This window comes from Acinonyx jubatus, chromosome A1 (genome assembly GCF_027475565.1).
Source record: "Acinonyx jubatus isolate Ajub_Pintada_27869175 chromosome A1, VMU_Ajub_asm_v1.0, whole genome shotgun sequence".
Classification (NCBI taxonomy): Eukaryota; Metazoa; Chordata; class Mammalia; order Carnivora; family Felidae; genus Acinonyx; species Acinonyx jubatus.
The window spans coordinates 113,266,825-113,285,288 of record NC_069380.1 but is presented as its reverse complement, the minus strand read 5'-3'; the positions used below and the strand labels follow the sequence as shown (position 1 = coordinate 113,285,288).

The 18,464-nt window shown below is 44.2% G+C and overlaps 2 protein-coding genes across 4 annotated transcripts in view; both read left to right on the top strand.

Moving 5' to 3' along the window:
* The first annotated feature begins 3,440 nt into the window (after positions 1-3,440).
* Positions 3,441-18,464, top strand: part of GFRA3 (GDNF family receptor alpha 3) — a 42,222-nt gene continuing 27,198 nt past the window's right edge. For 2 of the 3 annotated variants that reach the window (XM_027076596.2, XM_027076598.2), the window contains exons 1-4: positions 3,441-3,925; positions 11,744-12,031; positions 15,409-15,501; positions 16,804-17,116. In XM_027076596.2, the coding sequence (XP_026932397.1) occupies positions 3,844-3,925; positions 11,744-12,031; positions 15,409-15,501; positions 16,804-17,116 (776 nt within the window). In that variant the 5' untranslated portion in view covers positions 3,441-3,843. The remainder of the gene's footprint in view (positions 3,926-11,743; positions 12,032-15,408; positions 15,502-16,803; positions 17,117-18,464) is intronic. The other variant, XM_027076597.2, reaches the window with a different exon arrangement.
* On the top strand, positions 6,627-7,097 carry LOC128315305 (copper transport protein ATOX1-like). The gene has a single exon (XM_053221487.1). The coding sequence runs from the start codon at positions 6,630-6,632 to the stop codon at positions 6,882-6,884; it is 255 nt and encodes an 84-aa protein (XP_053077462.1). The 5' UTR covers positions 6,627-6,629; the 3' UTR covers positions 6,885-7,097.

The following is an 18,464-nucleotide window of genomic DNA, read 5'->3' as shown; positions in this document are numbered from 1 at the left end:
TCTGGCTGACCTCTGCCACAGAGAGGGCAGGAGCATTTCCTTTCCTTTCCTTTCCTTTCTTTTCCTTTCCTTATATAAAGTGGGAGGAGGTATGGAAGATTCTCTTTCCCCATTCAATTCATGCAAATGTTAAGGAAACACCAATTCCTTTTGTTTTTATTATTTATTTTTCAAATGTTTATTTATTTTATTTTATTTTATTTAAAAAAATTTTTTTTAACATTTATTTATTTTTGAGACAGAGAGAGACAGAGCATGAACAGGGGAGGGGCAGAGAGAGAGGGAGACACAGAATCCGAAACAGGCTCCAGGCTCTGAGCTGTCAGCACAGAGCCCAACGCGGGACTCGAACTCACGGACCATGAGATCATGACCTGAGCCGAAGTCGGACGCTCAACCGACCGAGCCACCCAGGCGCCCCTCAAATGTTTATTTATTTTAAAGAGAGAGCAGTGGAAGGACAGAGGGAGAGGGAGACAGAGGATGTGAAGAGGGTTCCATGCTTACAGCAGAGAGCCCAATGCGGGGCTCAAACTCAGAAACCTCGAGATCATCACCTGAGCTGAAATCTAACACTTAGCCGACTGAACCACCCAGGCATCCCTATTTTATTTTATTTTTTAAACCTTTTCTTTTGAAGTTTATTTATTTATCTTGAGAGAGAGTGCATGTGTGTGCATGCCCCAGGTAGGGGCAAAGAGAGAGAATCCCAAGCAGGCTCTGTGCTGTCAGTACAGAATCCAACCGCAGGGCTTGATCTCACAAACTGCCCTTGTCCTCAAGAGACTGACAGGGTAGGGGCGCCTGGGTGGCTTAGTCATTTAAGCATCTGACTCTCGATTTCAGCTCAGGTCATGATATTGAGGTTCATGGGTTTGAACCCCCTGTTGGGTTCTGCACTGAGCATGGAGTCTGCTTGGGATTCTCTTTCTCTTTCCTTCCCCTGCTCGTGGGTGTGTGCTCTGTAAATAAATAAATAAACATTTAAAAAAGAGAGACTGACAATGTGGAAAATGATTTCCTTTTTTCCCATCCCTATAAGCACTCTGGCAAAGAGAAGAAGTACTTTAGCCTTCAGCTCCAAAGCAACAAATCTGGTGGTGGGGGCTGGCTAAGGTCACAGAAAAATTAACTTCTGCATGCCACCTGGAATGATACCATTTATTCAGTGCTTGCTCTGGATAGGCATTATGCTAAAGTCTTTACTCAATATATAGTTGTATAATCCTCACAACTGTTGTAGGAAATAGGTATTGTTATTAATTTTACAGATGAAGAAACTGAAGCCCAGAAAAATTAAGTGCTGTGCCCAAGGTCATCCAGCATGTGTTGAACCCAGAAGGTCTATAAAGCTTGTGTTCTTAACTATTCACCACACTGTTAATATCCCAGGTGAGGGTAGCAGCAGGAATTAAAGCTTACCAGTGAGAGAGGGCCTGATAGAAGGCAGAAACCAAGATTACAAATGAAGTGGAGTAAGATGCAAGGTTTTCAGACTGTTGAGCCCAATTAGTGGATTGCAAAGCCTTATAGGGCAAGTTTTGTCTCTTAATCATTTTTGCACCCGGTACAAATTTGAACCCATAATCAGTCTCAAAAGACATTATTGAATTGAATGACAGTTGAATAACATCATCTTTATAGAAAAGACTGGCTCATTTGTCATTATCTACAAGGTTCCCAAAGGCAATGCTGCTTATCTAGCAGGTGTTGGCAGTCACAGGGGACATGGTTGGTGGGCAGAGGGTGTGCTGGGAAAGCTGTCAATATAAGTGTTGGAGTCAAATTTATTTGCCGAGGCTTCCTCATCTCTCCCCTAACTTTGGTTACCAATCGTCATTAAAGGTCCAGTGATGTCAGACTCTCCACTCCAGTGCCCAGGCAGAAGGATGCTCCAGGCATCTCATTATTCTCACAAAAAGGCCGGCCTATTACATATGGAATTAGGATTGCTCTCAGCCTAGCAGTTTGACCCTGTTCCTGCCTTCCTGGTCCATTCCATGGGGATGGCACTGAGTAGACACTTAGAGTGGGCCTCCTGAGGAAATGCCTTTTCCCAGCCTGTCTTCCTACCCAAACTTGATTGGGCTTGGTTGCTGAAGGAGGGGGAGAGCAGAGGCGACACCCCTTGGCACCCCCCACCCCCGACAACTCTGTTATTTCATCAGTCTCAGCCCTTTTTTAGCATTCCAACCATCTGATATTGTTACTCTTTGTAGATCCCATTTTGAAACTATTGCCAGAGTGGAGTGGAAAGGGGATATCGGTCCCCAGTACAGCTTTCTAACCTCACTGGAGGAGAAGGTACAGGGAGGTAGTGTGGCTTTGGGGAAAAACAGGCCCTGTAGAAAAGCTGAGTAGCCAGATGTTCACTTTCACAGCTCTCCTGGAAGACTGGCAGGGCAGATAGAGATTAAAATGAAGCACAAACTCCATTTAAAGTGCATTACAGCTCAGGAACCAGCTCCCCTTGGGCAGGGGAAGGGAGGAAAGGGCACAAGAGGCCACATCTCTTCTTCCTTATCTAGGGCCACATGTCTCTCTCCTAGCTTTGTGAAGGGTGATTTACACCCCTGGCTGGGATGACTCTCTTTCTGGGCTGATTACATCGGCAAATGCCCCCCAGAGGCCACAGCAGGATGGCCATATTGAGAAGCAGCAGCCAATAAATCTCAGAGGTTTATACTGCATTTCTTGATACCCTCCTCCTGGCCCTCTGCCAGGTCTGTAGAAGTGAGGAGAGGGCTTGGGCTGCAGGGTTAGGAGACAAAACCCTCCACTTCCTTTCATTATCTTCTTTCTCTTTCTAAGCACTGCTTAGTTATTCTTCCAAGTCATTGTGCCTCTGTTTATCCTGGGAGCAGGTGGGAATCAACCCTAGGCTCAACAAATACCCTTTCCCTTGTGGGTAGAAATCCTGGGCTCTTGGCACAGCTGTGTTTCTACCTCACTGTTTACTCTTGATGGAGTAGGTTGCTTTCAGAAACATCGACCTGAAAATGAGGAGGCTGCTAAATGGTCTCTCTAGCACCTTCTTCAGGGATCCTGTCTTATCTATCTCCAGGGAAACCTCTAATCTGAGGAGGGTTTAATCCTTCCACCCTCCCTAATGACACTGAAGGGGTTGAATTTTGGAGGAGGCTAGTCTGGCAAAAGTCCTGGAATCTGGCCGCAGGACTGTCCTCAGCACAGCCATTTCACCTGTCTGGGACCCATCTTTGCAGAATCATGGGGTTAATGATAACAGCCCGACCTTACCCTTGAAGATACTTACAAGGGGGAAATGGAGGCAAAGATGTGCAAATTCTAAGCGGGGGGGGGGGGGGGGGGGGCACCTAGAAGTGCCCTGGTGCTGTTTGTTCAAGTTTTCTTGGAAGGGGTGGGGGTGCGGAGTCCAGAAAGTGAGAAATGGTGCTTTGTTTGTTTGTTAAATACTTGATCTCCTGATATGGCGAGTCTCCAGCTACAGCTGCCACAATTGTCTTGGGCATAATTCCTCCTCTAAGCGAAGTGGGCAACGGACGGCAGGTGGGCCGGCTCGGGTAGAGAACCCTCTCTCTGGCACGCACAAGCCGGGCGCATGCCCTTTTCGCCCCCACTCCCGCCGTCTTCCAGATAGAGTAGAAGCGACGCGGTTCGTTCGCGCGCTTCGGAGTTGGAGGGCGGCGCCCAGGACTCTGGTGGGAGAGTGTCGGCACCGCGCGCGAGGAAGGGCGGGAGGCGGCAGTGGCTGGCGGTCGAGGAGCCTGGCTCGCAGAACCTCAGCTCGAGGAGCTAGGGGAGCACAGCGCTGGGTGCAGGCATAGCGTCTCCGGAGCCGACGGCCGGCGTGCGGACAGAGCCATGGTTCGTCCTCCTAACCCGCGACCACTGGCGCCCTTATTCCTGCTGCTGCTGCTACCGCTACCGCTGCCGCTTGGAGCCGGTGAGTGTCGTCTGTGCGTACGCGGGGCCGCTACGGCCAGGGCATTAAGGGGAGAGGAGAGGAACCTACGGGGGGGGGGGGGGGGCATTGGTCACGGTTGTCCAGAGGGGGCTCAGACACCGCACTACCGCCGTCCCAGGTGGCCCTGTGTACGTGGAAGGAAGCCCTGGGTGCCGGGAAGGGGCTACCTTCCATGCCTAGTACAGTTTTTGAACTGTTGTAGATTGAATGCCAGTAATGGCCAGGACACCCAAGCATATCCTCGTTCCCCTACTCCCCATTCCCCCACTTTCCTCTTTTGAGGTGCGTCTACACAGACACAGAACAGTAGCAGCCAGGCCACTTCCACGACAGCATCTCTAGGAGGTGAGGAGAATCAGGCTGGAGTGCCATTTGCTGCACATGGGCTTCAGCCCTTCCACTCTCTGTAAGGACTGGGGACGTGGACAGTAGGTACGCCTGAAGAAAGAAGTTTTTTGTAACTGACTTGTTACAAATTAGGGTTATAAACTGCTGCCAGAACTTCTAACATCATTATTTGAGAATATTTCTCACTGCCACCCCCTCCATCCTTTTAGAACATACTTTCATTATTTTAATTATAGCAGAAAACTCACTGTTGGGGAAGATGGCTCAGCACAGTGCGTTGCTCTATTATAAATACACAATAAGTATCTTGTGGAATATATAGTTCAGGGCCTGGTTTTAGAATTATGCCATTCCCCCAGAAAAGGGTAGCCTTGGATCCAAGATCCCAGGGAACATGCCTGTGACCTTTGGGAGTGGGACGGGTGCATGGAAATCTCATTGTGGGGCTCCTGCCCTGAGCCTCAGTGGAGACAGAGACCATACGTGGACCCGTCACTTCAGCTCACAAAGTAGTCACTGCAGAAATGAAATACTATATATGTGGAGCCTTGGCTGCAAGACAGGTATGGAAGGAAGGAGGGAAAGGACTGGTCTATCCAGATTGACTCCATCAGTAAATCAGGGCAGCAAGTTATTACCAATCTGATTTTACTGCCCAGAAAATTTCAGTAACCCTAACAGTATGGCTGAAACCTTACGGTATGCCTAACATCAGGCGGAAACCTTTAACACCTTCCCCATCAACCAATTAAGTATAACAAGTTCTACCCTGTTATGATGAACTTCAACATTGTCCCTACCTTCTTTTGTTAGAAGAAGGGTGGCCCTACCTTCTTTTGTTGAGGTGCAATTGCCCCTAAATCCACCATTGTTCAGACTCTGAACTGTCAGCTCTGAACTTGGAGGTTTACTTTTGAAAATTGTTCTGAGTCAATATTTAGTCCAGTTTAAGCAGTGAGACGTGGACTTGCTACATTTCTTTCAGCAAGCACTTATTGGGTACGTACCAGCAGTAACATCTTAAATATATAATATTTCTCAAACTGTTTTATTTAAAATTGGTGAGTATTTTTCATTTGTTGTTTTAGTTTTATTTAAATCCAAATTAGTTAATATATAGTGTAATAATGGTTTCAGGAGTAGAATTTACTGATTCATCACTAACATGTAACACCCAGTGCTCATCCCAGCAAGTGCTCTCCTCAATGCCCATCACCCATTTAGCCCATCCCCACCCTCCCACACCCCTCCAGCAACCCTTAGTTTGTTCTCTGTCTTTAAGAATCTCTTATGGTTTGCCTCTCTCTCTGTTGTCTTATTTTTCCTTCCCTTCCCCTTCTTAAACCATCCAAATCCGTGTTTCTCTTTTGGTAAAGATAAATCTCTCATGCCTTCTCTAAATATGTTTTTGCAATTTCAAAAGTATTTTTCATCTTCCACATATATAACGATCAAATATACTTTTTTGAGCCACCCATTACCTTTGGAAATTCTGATATACTCCTGTAAGGAGCCTAACCTATATCTTCCCTAGCCCTCCATTGAGAAACACTGGTTTAATCCAAATTCCTCACCTTACATTTGGGAAACTAAGGTCCAGAAAGTGAAGCAAATTGTGCTAGGCAGAACTGGGACTAAGGTGAGTGAGTGAAGGGGGTGCCATTGAAAAAGTAGTCAAGATAAAGAATATTTTAATGCAATATATATTTTTTTAAGATTTTAAAAATTCTTTTAAGTAATTTCTACAGTGAATGTGGGGCTTAAACTCACAACTCTGAGATCAGAAGAGTCTCATACTCCACCAACTGAGTTGGCCAGGTGCTTCTTAATGCAGTATTTTTTTTCTTTTTTTTTTTTATATTTTTTTTAATTTTTTTTTAACATTTTATTTATTTTTGAGACAGGGAGAGACAAAGCATGAACAGGGGAGGGTCAGAGAGAGGGAGACACAGAATCTGAAACAGCCTCCAGGCTCTGAACTGTCAGCACAGAGCCCGACGCGGGGCTCGAACTCACGGATCGCGAGATCATGACCTGAGCCGAAGTCGGCCGCTTAACCGACTGAGCCACCCAGGCGCCCCTGCAGTATTTTTTTTAATGCAAAATCAGGGGCACCTGGGTGGCCCAGTCAATTAAGGGTCTGATTTCGGCTCAGGTCATGATATCATGGTTCATGAGTTCAAAGTTCAAGCCCTGCTTCAGGCTCTTTGCTATGAGCACAGAACCTGCTTCAGATCCTCTGTCCCTCTCTGTGCCTCCCCTGCTCATTTTCTATCTTTCTCGCTTTTTTAATTTATTTATCAAAAAACAAATAAATGTTAAAAAAAATTTTTTAATGAAAATCAGAGGCGTTGCTGCTGCAGCCACCATCACATCCACAGTCATGCCGACGCACGAGTTCTCTGTGGACATGACCTGTGAAGGCTGCTCTAATGAGGTCAGTCAGGTGCTTAACAAGGTGGGAGAAGTTGAGTTTGACATTGACCTGTTCAACAAGAAGGTTTGCATCAACTCTGAGCACAGCATGGACCTTCTGCTGGAGACTGTGGGAAAAACAGGAAAAGCTGTTCCCTTCTTTGACCCCAAGTAGTGAGGGCCTGGACCCCTGGGCCCAAGATGGACCAAAAGGGACAAGCCTCTGATCCTCTCCTGACTTCCAGACAGACCTGGGGCCTGGCAGTCCTACTCAGCAATGGGGGTTCCTACAGAGACCCTCACTTGCCCAGCCTCTCCCTCGCTTCCCTGCAATAAAATCAAGCCACCCTGGTTGGAAAAAAAGAAAAAAATAAAAATCATTGCTGACTTGGGCACCTGCGTGGCTCAGTCAGTTAAGCATCTGACTTTGGTCAGGTCATGATCTCACGGTTTGTGAGTTCAAGTCCCACATAGGGTGAACACGAGCCCCGTTCAGGTGAGCCCCACTCTCTCTCCCTCTCTCTCTCTCTCTGCCCCTTGTGGGATTCTTTCTCTCCCCCATCTCACTCTGCCTCTCGCTTACTTGTGTCATCTCTCTCTCAAAAAAAATCAAAATCAATGCTTGCTTCAGCAGCACATATACTAAAAATCAAAATCAGTGCTCCCCCCCCCCCAAAATCCATGAGGAGCAAAATATCAAAAATGTAATAAAAAGAGTAACAATGTCATGTTGAAGCATATTGGAGCCTGAAGCAAAAGGTGAAGTTGATACTACTGATCCTGCCTTTGTGCATTGGATATGACCAATTCTCAAACTTTGGGATGCATCATATTTTCCAGTGAACTTGCTAAAACTCAGATTCCCAGGCATTATCACCACAGCTTCTGATTCAGTAGTTCTGGGATGGTGTCAGAAATCTGCATTTTAATAAGTAATTGACTTAATTATTGTTTGATTGAAAGAAAAGGTTGGACTAACTAAACTCATGCCCCTCCTCATTCTGGCACTTTTTGATTTTAAATAGAGGGAAGGAGCTCAGAGAAGTTACAGAGGTGACTCACAAAATTCCTCTGTTATTTGTTTATTTCTTTTTTAAGTTTATTCATTATTTATTTTAAAAGAAACAGAGACAGCACTAGTGGGGGAGGGGCAGAGAACGAGGGAGAGAGAGAATCCCAAGCAGGCTCTGTGCTACCAGTGCAGAGCCTGATATAGGGCTGGAACTCACGAAACTGTGACATCATGACCTGAGCCAAAACCGAGTCAGACACTTAACTGACTGAACCACCCAGGCGACTCTGGTTATTATTAAAAAAAAAATTTTTTTTAATGTTTATTTTTGAGAAAGAGAGAGAGAGAGCGCTAGCAGGGGAGGGGCAGAGAGAGAGGGAGACAAAGAATCCAAAGCTGGCTCCAGGCTCTGAGCTGTCAGCACAGAGCCAAACGCGGGGTTCAAACCCATAAGCCGTGAGAACATTATGGCTGAAGCTGAAGTCTGGTGCTTAACCAACTGAGCCACCCAGGCACCCCAACCCTGGTTATTTTTTTAAATAATAGGAGCTCATAAGGAACCAGCACTGTTCTAGGCACTGGCAACAGAGTAGTGATAAGATAGATGTAGAAGTCCAGAGGGGGAGATAATAAAAAATCAAGTTAAAAAAATTAAGTGATGATAAGTGCTATGCAGAGAATTGGAGTAATGATGCAGTAGAGTAGCTAGGGGGTTATTTCACATTGGTTGGTTGGGGATGGCCTTTCTGCGATGCTATTTAGACAGAGAACTCAATTACCAGAAAGGGCCAACCATGTGAAGATCAGGGAGAAGAGCATTCCAAGCAGAAAGAAAGGCTAGGGCAAAAACGCTAAGGTTGACACAGACTTGTCTTGTTCAGTGGCAACAAAAGGAAGGTCAGTGTGGGTGAAACGAAGTGGGAGAGGAGAAGAGGGCTGGAAGGTAAGGTTAGGTAAGTGAGCAGAGACCTGGTCTTACAAGGGTTTGTAAACCAGGGCATATAAACTAGATCCTAATCTAAATTTTTTTTTAATGTTTATTTATTTTTGAAGGAGAGAGAGACAGAGTGGGAGCCGGGGAGCGGCAGAGAGAGAGGGAGATGCAGAATTGGAAGCAAACTCCAGGCTCTGAGCTGATAGCACAGAGCGTGACACAGGGCTCAAACTCAAGAGCTGTGAGATCATGACCTGAGCCCAAGTTGGACGCTTAACCGGCTAAGCCACCCAGGCACCCCTAAACTAGACCCTAATCTAAGTGCATTGGAGGTTGTTGGAAGAATTTAAGCAGAGTAATGAGATGATCTCATTTACAATATTTAAGAGATGCTCCCATATAATGCCAATCGGCATTAGAATTACATTATATTCACACAATGGAATGATACACAGCAAGGAAAACAAGCTAGTTGCAACTTAATGGGTAAACTTTACTTAGTGGGTGAACTTCATAAAGGTAATATTGAGCAAAAGAAACTAAGACACCAAAAGCACATGTTGTGTGATTGAAAAGCAGGCAAAAGTAATCTCTAATGTTAGAAATCAAGACATTGGTTTCTTTCAGAGGGGTTGGTGCCTGGCAGAGGGCATCTGGGGCGCTGGTAATGTTCTGGTTCCTTATCTGAGGTCTGGTTACACAGTGTATTAAATTTAAAATTCATTGTACTGTACATTTTGATTAATACATGTTTCTGTATGTTGTACTTTAATAAAAAAATATTATCAAACATGATATACAAATGACTACCAAACACATGAAAATATGCTCAACATCATTAGTTATTAGAGAAATACAAATGAAAACCACAGTAATATACTATCTCACATCCATAAGGATGGCTGGTTAAAAAAAAAAAGGAAAATAAGAATTGACAAATTGGAACCTTTGTACATTGCTAATGGGAATGAAAAATGGTGCAGCCACTGTGAAAAACAATTTGGCGATTCTTCACAAAGTTAAACATAGAATTACCATACGACCCAGAAATTTCACTCATAGGTGTACACCTAAAAGAATTTTATGCAGGAATTCAAGCAAATATTTGTACATGGATGTTCACAGAAGCATTATTCACAATAACCAAAGCATGGAAACAACCCTAATGTCCACCAACTGATGGACTGATAAAATATGGGATATCCATACAATGAAATCTTACCCATACATAAACAAGAATGAAGTAGTGATACATGCTGTAATGTGAATGAACCTCAAAAAGCAATATGTTAGGGGTACCTGGGTGACTCAGTTGGTTAAGCATCCAACTCTCGATTTTGGCTCAGCTCATGATTTCACAGTTTATGGGTTTGAGCACTACATCAGGGTCCTCACTGTGGTTGAACCTGCTTGAGATTCTCTCTCTTCCCATCTGTCTGCCCCTTCCCTGTTTATGCATGTATGTGCTCTCTCTCAAAATAAATAAACTTAAAAAAAAGCAATATGTTAGGTGAAAGAAGCCAGATACAAAATATTACATATTTTATGATTCTATTTACATAAAATATCTAGAATAGGTATCTGTAGAGACAAAGCAGATTAGTGGTTGCCAGGGACTAGAGAGGTTGGAAAAGGGAGAGTGACTATTTAATGGGTATGGGTTTCCTTTTGGGGTCATGAAAATATATTGGAATTAGATAGAAGTGATTGTTGTACAACATTATGAATGTACTGAATGCCACTTAATTATGTCCTTTAAGATGGTTAATTTTGTATGAATTTTATCTCAATGGGAATGGTTTCCAACGTGTAAAAAAAAAAAAAAAAGGTCATTAAAAAAGATGGCTGCGGGTGCGTAGGTGGCTCAGTCAGTTAAGCTCTGACTTGGGCTCAGGTCATGATCTTGTGGTTCATGAGTTCAAGTCCCAAGTCAGGCTCTGTGCTGACAGTTTAGAGCTTGGAGCCTGCTTCGGATTCTGTGTCTCCCTCTCTCTCTGCCCCTCCCCTGCTTGTGTGCTCGCTCTCTCGCTCTCTCAAAAATAAAATAAACATTAAAAAAATTTTTAAAGAAAGTTGGCTGCAACAGCAAAATGTTAGTTATGTAAGGTAAAGGATATATTAACTAATCTTATTGTCTTGATCACTTCACAATATATATGTAAATCAAATCATCATGTTGCCCACCTAAAACCTACACGATGTTTTATGTCCATTAAATTTCACTAAAGCTGGAGAACAAAACAAAAAAAATATGGCTGAATGGTATGGGAGAATGAATTTGGAGGATGGAATCAAGGAGACCAATAAGGAGTCTTGGCAGTAGTTCAGACAAAAGCTGATGGTGGTTTGAGGATGTGGTGATAGATGTGGAGAGACGTGGACAGCATCCTGATATATTGTGGAGTTGGCAGGACTTAATGGATTGAACATAGGATATGAAGGAAAGAGAAGAATTAAAAATGACTCTTAGATGTTTTGCCTTGCAAAACTGGCAGCATGATGGCTACCCTTTGACAAGGATGCTAAGTCCTAGGATGTAGGGAAGATCCACAAGGCTGACCTATAAACCAACATCGGTATTATTGAGTGACAGAATCAGCAAAAGTTCCCCAACACCAACACCAAACAGTTCCCCCGTAAAGGTATTTTAAAGTGACTTTTAATGGAAGCCTCAGAGTTGTCGCTGACTCTCATTTAGCACTCCCATGCACATTGTCAACTCTCTGGTTATTATACTAGCCCTGCCTGTGCATTGCTCTGCCAAGGGCCCTCTTCCCTGTGCCTGGCAGGGTCATATCAGGCTCAGCTTCAGACAATAGTCCCCCTCCTTCTCTTAGGAGGCTGAGCAGCCTCTCTTCAAATCCACCTCTTCTTGGGCCTCATCTATTCTGTCCAGATTGTGACAGCTGCAGATTCTTTACTCCTACTGGGCTTTTCTCTCCACTTATTCCTAAAGGCCTCTATGCCACCCCAAGACTTTCCTGCCCAAGGTTTCATCTTGAATCCTCTACTCTACCTCACACCTTGTTACTCCCAGGCAGCTACTCTGACCTTATGTGAGCCTCACCTGGTCTCTCTTCCTCCACAGCAGACCCTCTCCCTATAGAGGGCCGGCTCGTGAACAGCTGTATTCAGGCCAGGAGGAAGTGCCAGGCCGATCCTGTTTGCAGTGCTGCCTACCACCACCTGAATTCCTGCACCTCTAGTATAAGCACCCCATCACCCACACAGGAACTTTTGGTCCCTGAGGACTGCAGGGAGGCAGCAAAGCACCTCAGGAATAGCTCTCTGATGAGCTGCACATGCCATCGGCGCATGAAGAACCAAGTTGCCTGCCTGGACATTTACTGGACCGTTCACCTTGCCCGCAGCCTTGGTGAGGCCCCCCTCATAGAGTGGACTAAGCTAAGGAAGATGGCTCTTGTGGGGTGGTTGTTTAATCCTACAGGATATAGGCTGCATGGTAGATTCTGGCTGGGATGGTAATGAAGCTCTGCACTTGACATCTACAAGAAGTAGAGGGAGGAATTGGCAGTATTCTTTTGGGCGCCCACAGTGCTGCTCTCTCTTCTTCCTACTTCCCCCTTTCCTACCTGGCAACATGTAGCTGCCTCTTGGCAGAGCTCTGAACCAGACTGTGGCCCAACCTGGTGAGCTCCTGGGACAGAAGTGTATGGAGAAAAGGTGGAGGAAAATGGTCTTAACCCATACACAGATTCCAAATACAACATAATCCGTAAGTTCAGAGAGAGTGGGAAACAGCATCCTGGTCCTGCCTTTAACAGAAAGGATACTCGTTAACCAGACAGAAGATAGTGAGAGAGAAGGACTGGAAGAGCCAAAGAGAGGAGCTTCCTCTGACTCTTTCCAGAGATGCCTCTCTGTATTAGTCAGCTTTTACTGGACTGTGCTGCAGTAACAAAACAGTGTTTTGTAAAACAAAGTTTTCATTCTTGCTCATGTTCTGTGTTAACTATTTCATGTATCTTCTTCATTCTGGGATCCTGGCTGAAGGTACGGCCTCCATCTGGAATGTTCTTTTCTCATGGCAGAGGGAAATGGGTAATGGCAGAAGCAAATGATGCCTTTAAAAGCTACTCAGATGTTACATAAAATACTAACGCTCACATTCCACAAACAAAGCAGATCACATGGCCAAGCCTGAATCCCTGGTGAGGGGGAGTATACTCTTCCCACAGGAGACCCTGAAAATCACATGGCAGTAAGTGTGGAAACCTAAGAGTTCTATCCAAATAGTATAGCAGGCCTCCAGACTAGGATCTTGTGATAATTTCTTTGTCAGGTGGAGATAGGACTCCCCTTGATCTAGTTAACTGTGGACAAAAAGGACCAGTCATCTGCCTGCCTCCAACATATTCTCAGTATGCATCAGTGGAACAGGGACTGGAGAACCACCACAAACACTCTCAGAAAGAGGAGGAATGAGAAGCACACAGCAGACATTACTTCATAGCTGTTCTGAAGTCCTCTGCACAAATTGTTGTCTAAGGGCCATCTTCCCTGGGAGTAGGAATTGCTCTTTAATAAGGCCCTGCTTTTGCTCCCTGGGACAGTTGCTTTATCTGTTGTTCTCCAGGGCTCTTGGCCCAGCCCCCTACCCATGACAGGTTTCTTTGGCCATATCTGAGAAGGATATTGGAGACTCTCACCTCTTTGAGGAGTGAACAGCATTCTCAGCTTGCTGCCTACCTGAGAAATGTTGGGGCATTTTAAGTCTCCAGTAGAGTCTATTTGAATCCTGGCTGGTGGCTCTTAGCAGTACAACTTTCTCAAAACATAATTGCTTTTTTTATATCTTTGGTTTCTGTCACCTCTGGTGCCAGTAGTCTTCCCTATAATTCTTTTCAAGACATATATCTCTTTCTAGACTTAATCAGAAGTATCTTGCTCTTATCAGAGGGAGAGCCACTACCCTAGTCTTTTTTCCCTGAGCATAACTGGCAGGATTTATTGATACCATCTTAATCAGTGAGAGATCTCCACAAAGGGCATGATAGCCATATACTTGAATTGGTCTTTGCCCCAAGGCTGAGTCTTAATGGACCTTATTACTCAAAGCATTTTTTTAATTTTATATTTTAATATTTGAATATGAAAAACAGTTCCATCTCTTAATCCTGCAAATCCTGAAATTTCTGGATTTTTTCTTTTCTTTTTCCTCTCTATTTGCAAACTGATCAATTCTTCTCTGAGCTTAACTTTCTTGTAGTACCTTGCAAAATGCAGCCAATGGCAATCAAGACATATTAGTAAAGGGGCACCTGGGTGGCTCAGTCAATTAAGCTCCTGACTTGGGCTCAGGTCATGATCTTTTAGTTCGTGAGTTTGTGCCCCACATTGGGCTCTGTGCTGACAGCTTGGAACAGTTGGGAGCCTGGAGCCTACTTCAAATTCTGTCTCCTTCTCTCTCTCTGCCCCTCCCCCACTCACACTCTTGTCTCTCAAAAATAAACATTTAAAAATTAAAAAAAGAAGACATACTAGTAACCTTCTGCTTCTCAGCTTCTTTTCCTTAAAGCACAAGCTCATTCAATATAACATCTTCCTTCCAAGTTATTGCAGGCAACAGTTTTCCCAAATGCTTTCCCACTGCATATTGAGGACTGCCATTTTTCATACTTCAGGAACAGCTTATTTACATCCACTCACTGCCCAGTCCCAAAGCCAATAAAATTTTAGATTTTTAGATCTTAGATCTTAGATTTTTTTTTGTTACTGCAGCACTCATTTCTAGATACCAATTAAAATTTTTTAATTTTAATTTTTATTTAATTTATTTTTTTAAGTAGGCTCCATGCCCAGTGTGGAACCCAACATGGGGCTTACACTCATGACCCTGAGATCAAGACCTGAGCTGAGATCAAGAGTCAGATGCTTAACCGACTGAGCCACCCAGACAACCCCACCAATTACATTTTTAATAAGAATTTGCCAGGTTATACTGCAGTAATAACCAACCAACCCCCACATATCTGGCCTCCTAGAAAAAAATTTTAATTTTTGTTCATGTTACACATCAGCTGTGGGCTTCCTTGAGTGGGATTTGTCTTTGCTCTGTCTTCTTCATTTGATGATCCAGGCTGCTAGAGGGAAAAGAGCAGCAGCAAGACCATGTGATGGTTCTTAAAGCTTCTGCTCAGATGTGATTTATGTCACTTCAGCTCACAATCCACAAGCCAAAGCAAATCACATGGGCAATCCTTATAGTAGGGTGTGGAAGTATACTCCTCTCATAGGGGCCCTGAAAGTCACATGGCAACTGAGGTGGGGGGGTGTGTGTATAATCTTCTCATAGGGTGGGTAGCTAGCAAATAGCTGGAAACAGTAATGCAATTTACCACCCTTTTTGTTCCCTGTTTTCCACTCCTCATCCTAATCAGTTCTCTTTCAGAACTTCCCCAGAGACTTCTCCCTAGATCCTCTTGTCTTCTTGCCTTTCCCCTTGGGAGCTTTCAGGGCTTCCCAGATATCCAGACCATCCTTTCCTACTTGCTTGACCTCATCCATATTTTTTCCTCCCTATAGATGCATTCTCAAAGGCAAACTGGGTGACACTTTGCACTCTTTCATCCTTCTCTTCCAACAAGATTAGCCAACATTTATTGAGTACCTACTGTGTCTATGAGCTATGCAGTGACTTTATGATCTATTATGTCCCCTTAAGGAGCCCACAGCCCCTCCTGTTCCCAACCTCCAATCTGGTCCTCAGGATTCTTATCACCTTGTCTCTAGGTGACTATGAACTGGATGTCTCCCCCTATGAAGACACCGTGACCAGAAAACCCTGGAAAATGAATCTCAGCAAACTGAACATGCTCAAACCAGGTGTGGAGGGCAGTCTGAGGTTGGGACATGAGGGATGGACCTGGACCCTGAAGGAAGGGTGACTGATGGGGAACACAAGCCAGACGGAGGGCGTGTTGGGAGAGAGTTCTAGCCTGCCACGTAACTAAAGAAGCATTGTGTCAGGGTGGAAGTCTGAGCTGTGAGCATTTGTGGTCTTATATGTCAACAAATAGTTAATAGGGAGGCCATTAGGGCTCCTTGGTTCCAAAAGGTGGGTCTCTACAAAGCGTTTGATGGAGTGGCAGCAGTCCCAGAAAAAAAAATGCTGAAATAAAGTAGTTACCCTCATTCGAGGCAGCCAGGAAAGTAGCTTTTTGTCCCTGAAGACTAGGAAATTGCTTGTTTTCATACCATTTTAATGGGATGGGTGAGGTGTTGGGCAGGGAAAATGGTGAGAAAGAATGTGACTGCTCAGGGGTTACTCAGGGTGGGGAGCCATCAGTCTGGCAAGGACTAAAATGCATTTTTTTTTTTTTTGGAAAGTGAGGCTCTTGTGTTAATTGGAAAGGCACACACACACAGACACTCACTTTTTGAGAAAGATAGAAGCTTTGTTGTACAGTTAGTCCTGTATATTGGAATTAGTATTTTGAGAGAAAAGTGTAGAGATTTGTGCATAAACACTTACTTATAAGGAATCTGGGAATAACCTGTTCCATTTACTCCATTGTTCTGACTGCTGGAATGTTGTCAATAAAAAAATCACCATAATTTCCCCAGCCTCAGAGCACAGGGAACTTTTATGCATGCATCAATCATTAAAGGCAGACAGGTAATATTAAAAATGGGCCAAATACATGCAAAACCAAACAAAAATCCTCAGCAGAATTTAGTTGCATATGTTTTGGACAGTTCAGAAAGTGCTTTAGAATGTTGTAGGGCCTCTAGATGATGATTTCCACCATGAGACTTCAGTCCACCATAGGATTGAGGAAAGGGTTTTGGTTATTTGAGCTTTCTGGCCACTTCAAGTCTAGGTAAATGAGTGTAAGATATGTATATGGCCTATTTTATTTTATTTATTTTATTTTATTTTATTATTATTTTTTTTAACACGTAGGAAAGCTGAGGAGTAGGATGGGGGAAGCTCACAAATACCAGATATAGTTTATGGGTAGAGGGAAAGTCTAGGATTGGCAGTGGACTTATTCCAGGGAGTCCTACCTTTCCTCCTACCCCCACCACCATCCTTGTTAAATCCGCGGTTTGCAGGGGTTCCTAGCAAAACTGGGCTGCACGTTTGCAGAGAGGACTGGTGACTTGGTGCCCTTATCCCCGCAGACTCAGACCTCTGCCTCAAGTTTGCCATGCTATGTACTCTTAATGATAAGTGTGATCGGCTGCGCAAGGCCTATGGGGAAGCGTGCTCGGGATCCCGCTGCCAGCGTCACACCTGCCTCCATCAGCTCCGCGCCTTCTTCGAGAAGGCTTCGGAGCCCCACGCTCAGGGCCTCCTGTTGTGCCCCTGTGCACCGGCCGACCAGGGCTGCGGGCAACGCCGGCGCAACACCATCGCTCCCAGCTGCGCTCTGCCGTCTGGGGCCCCCAACTGCCTGGAGCTGCAGAGCCTCTGCGTCGCTGACCCGCTGTGCAGGTGCCGGTGCCAGGGCGGGAGGGCTGGGTGTGGGTAAGGGCGCAGTGCACGCCACTCCTTATGGGTGCTTTCCTGTGCAGAGCTGGGCTTGCCCCCCAGAGGCCGTGGACTGACTTCACCCTGTAGTATTTTCTGAAAACCCTGTGATCAAAAAAAATTGTTTTCCTTTGTGTAAAAACTTCAGAAAATATAAAACGTATAAAATCCATAAGAATCCATCACCTGAAGATAATCTACATACTTTTGGGAGCGTTTCCTTCCAGTCTTTTTTGTATACCCATAAACAAAACTGGATTTTCTAGAAATATATTTGTACCTTATTTTTTTTTCACTTATGTGCGTATCTCCTGAGCATTTTTCCATGGAGGCAGCAGGGAACAGTGGTGAAGACAGGCTCTGAGGTCAGACAGATGTGAATTTAAATCCTGGCGCTGTTCGATTTTGAGCCCGTCACTTTAAGCTAAAATTCCATCACTTAACCTAACGTTCCTCTGAGTCCTCTGTAAAAAGTGGGATAATAATACAGACCTCATGGGATTCTGGTGAGCTTTAAATTACATAATTTATGTAGAGTGCTTAGCTTACTGGTGCAGAATAAGTGCTCAATAAATGGTGGGTGCTTATTTTGTGTTTTACTGTCCTTTTGGCAACTTGATTTTTAAATGCCTACATTGCATTCCATTTTATGGATGCCCCATACTTTATTTAATCCTTCCTCAATTGTTGGATGTTTAGGTTGCTTTTTTTATTGCTATAAATAATGCAGTAAATATCACTTGTTCATTAATCTTTGTGCACAAATCTAACTATTACTTAGGGTGTGTGGCCATAACTGCCATTACCAAATCAAAGTACACAACTGTTGGTAAGGTGTTTGATATGTATTGTCCAGATAATTTGAAATTCTGACCTGGCTTTCCTCTGCCTTCTCAGGACAAAACATTCACCAAATTGAAGTTATCATCCACTCAAGTAGAATTCGTTGACAGTGAGAGTCACTTATTTTGCAGCCTGGTTCTACCCCTTATTTCTCCGTAACCTTGGGCAAAGTTATTTAACCTCTCTGAGTTCCACTTCCTTCTTCTGTAAAATACTACATAAAAGCTCTCAATCATCATAACACCAACACTTAGTGAGTACTTACTATGGGCTAGGTACTGTTTTAGGTACTTAGTATGTATTAACTCATGTAAACCTTACAAGATAGATGGTGCTGTTGTTTTTTTATCATCTGCATTTTACAGAGAAGAAACCATAGCAGAGAATGTTTAAATAGCTTGTTGAGACTCATCCAGGTAGTAAGTCAGGTTACTGAATGAGGTCTGGAATGAAGAAGTCTGGCCTGGAG

Excerpts from the sequence above, each read along its gene's own strand:
- LOC128315305 (XM_053221487.1), top strand. The coding sequence starts at position 6,630 with ATGAAAATCAGAGGCGTTGCTGCTGCAGCCACCATCACATCCACAGTC.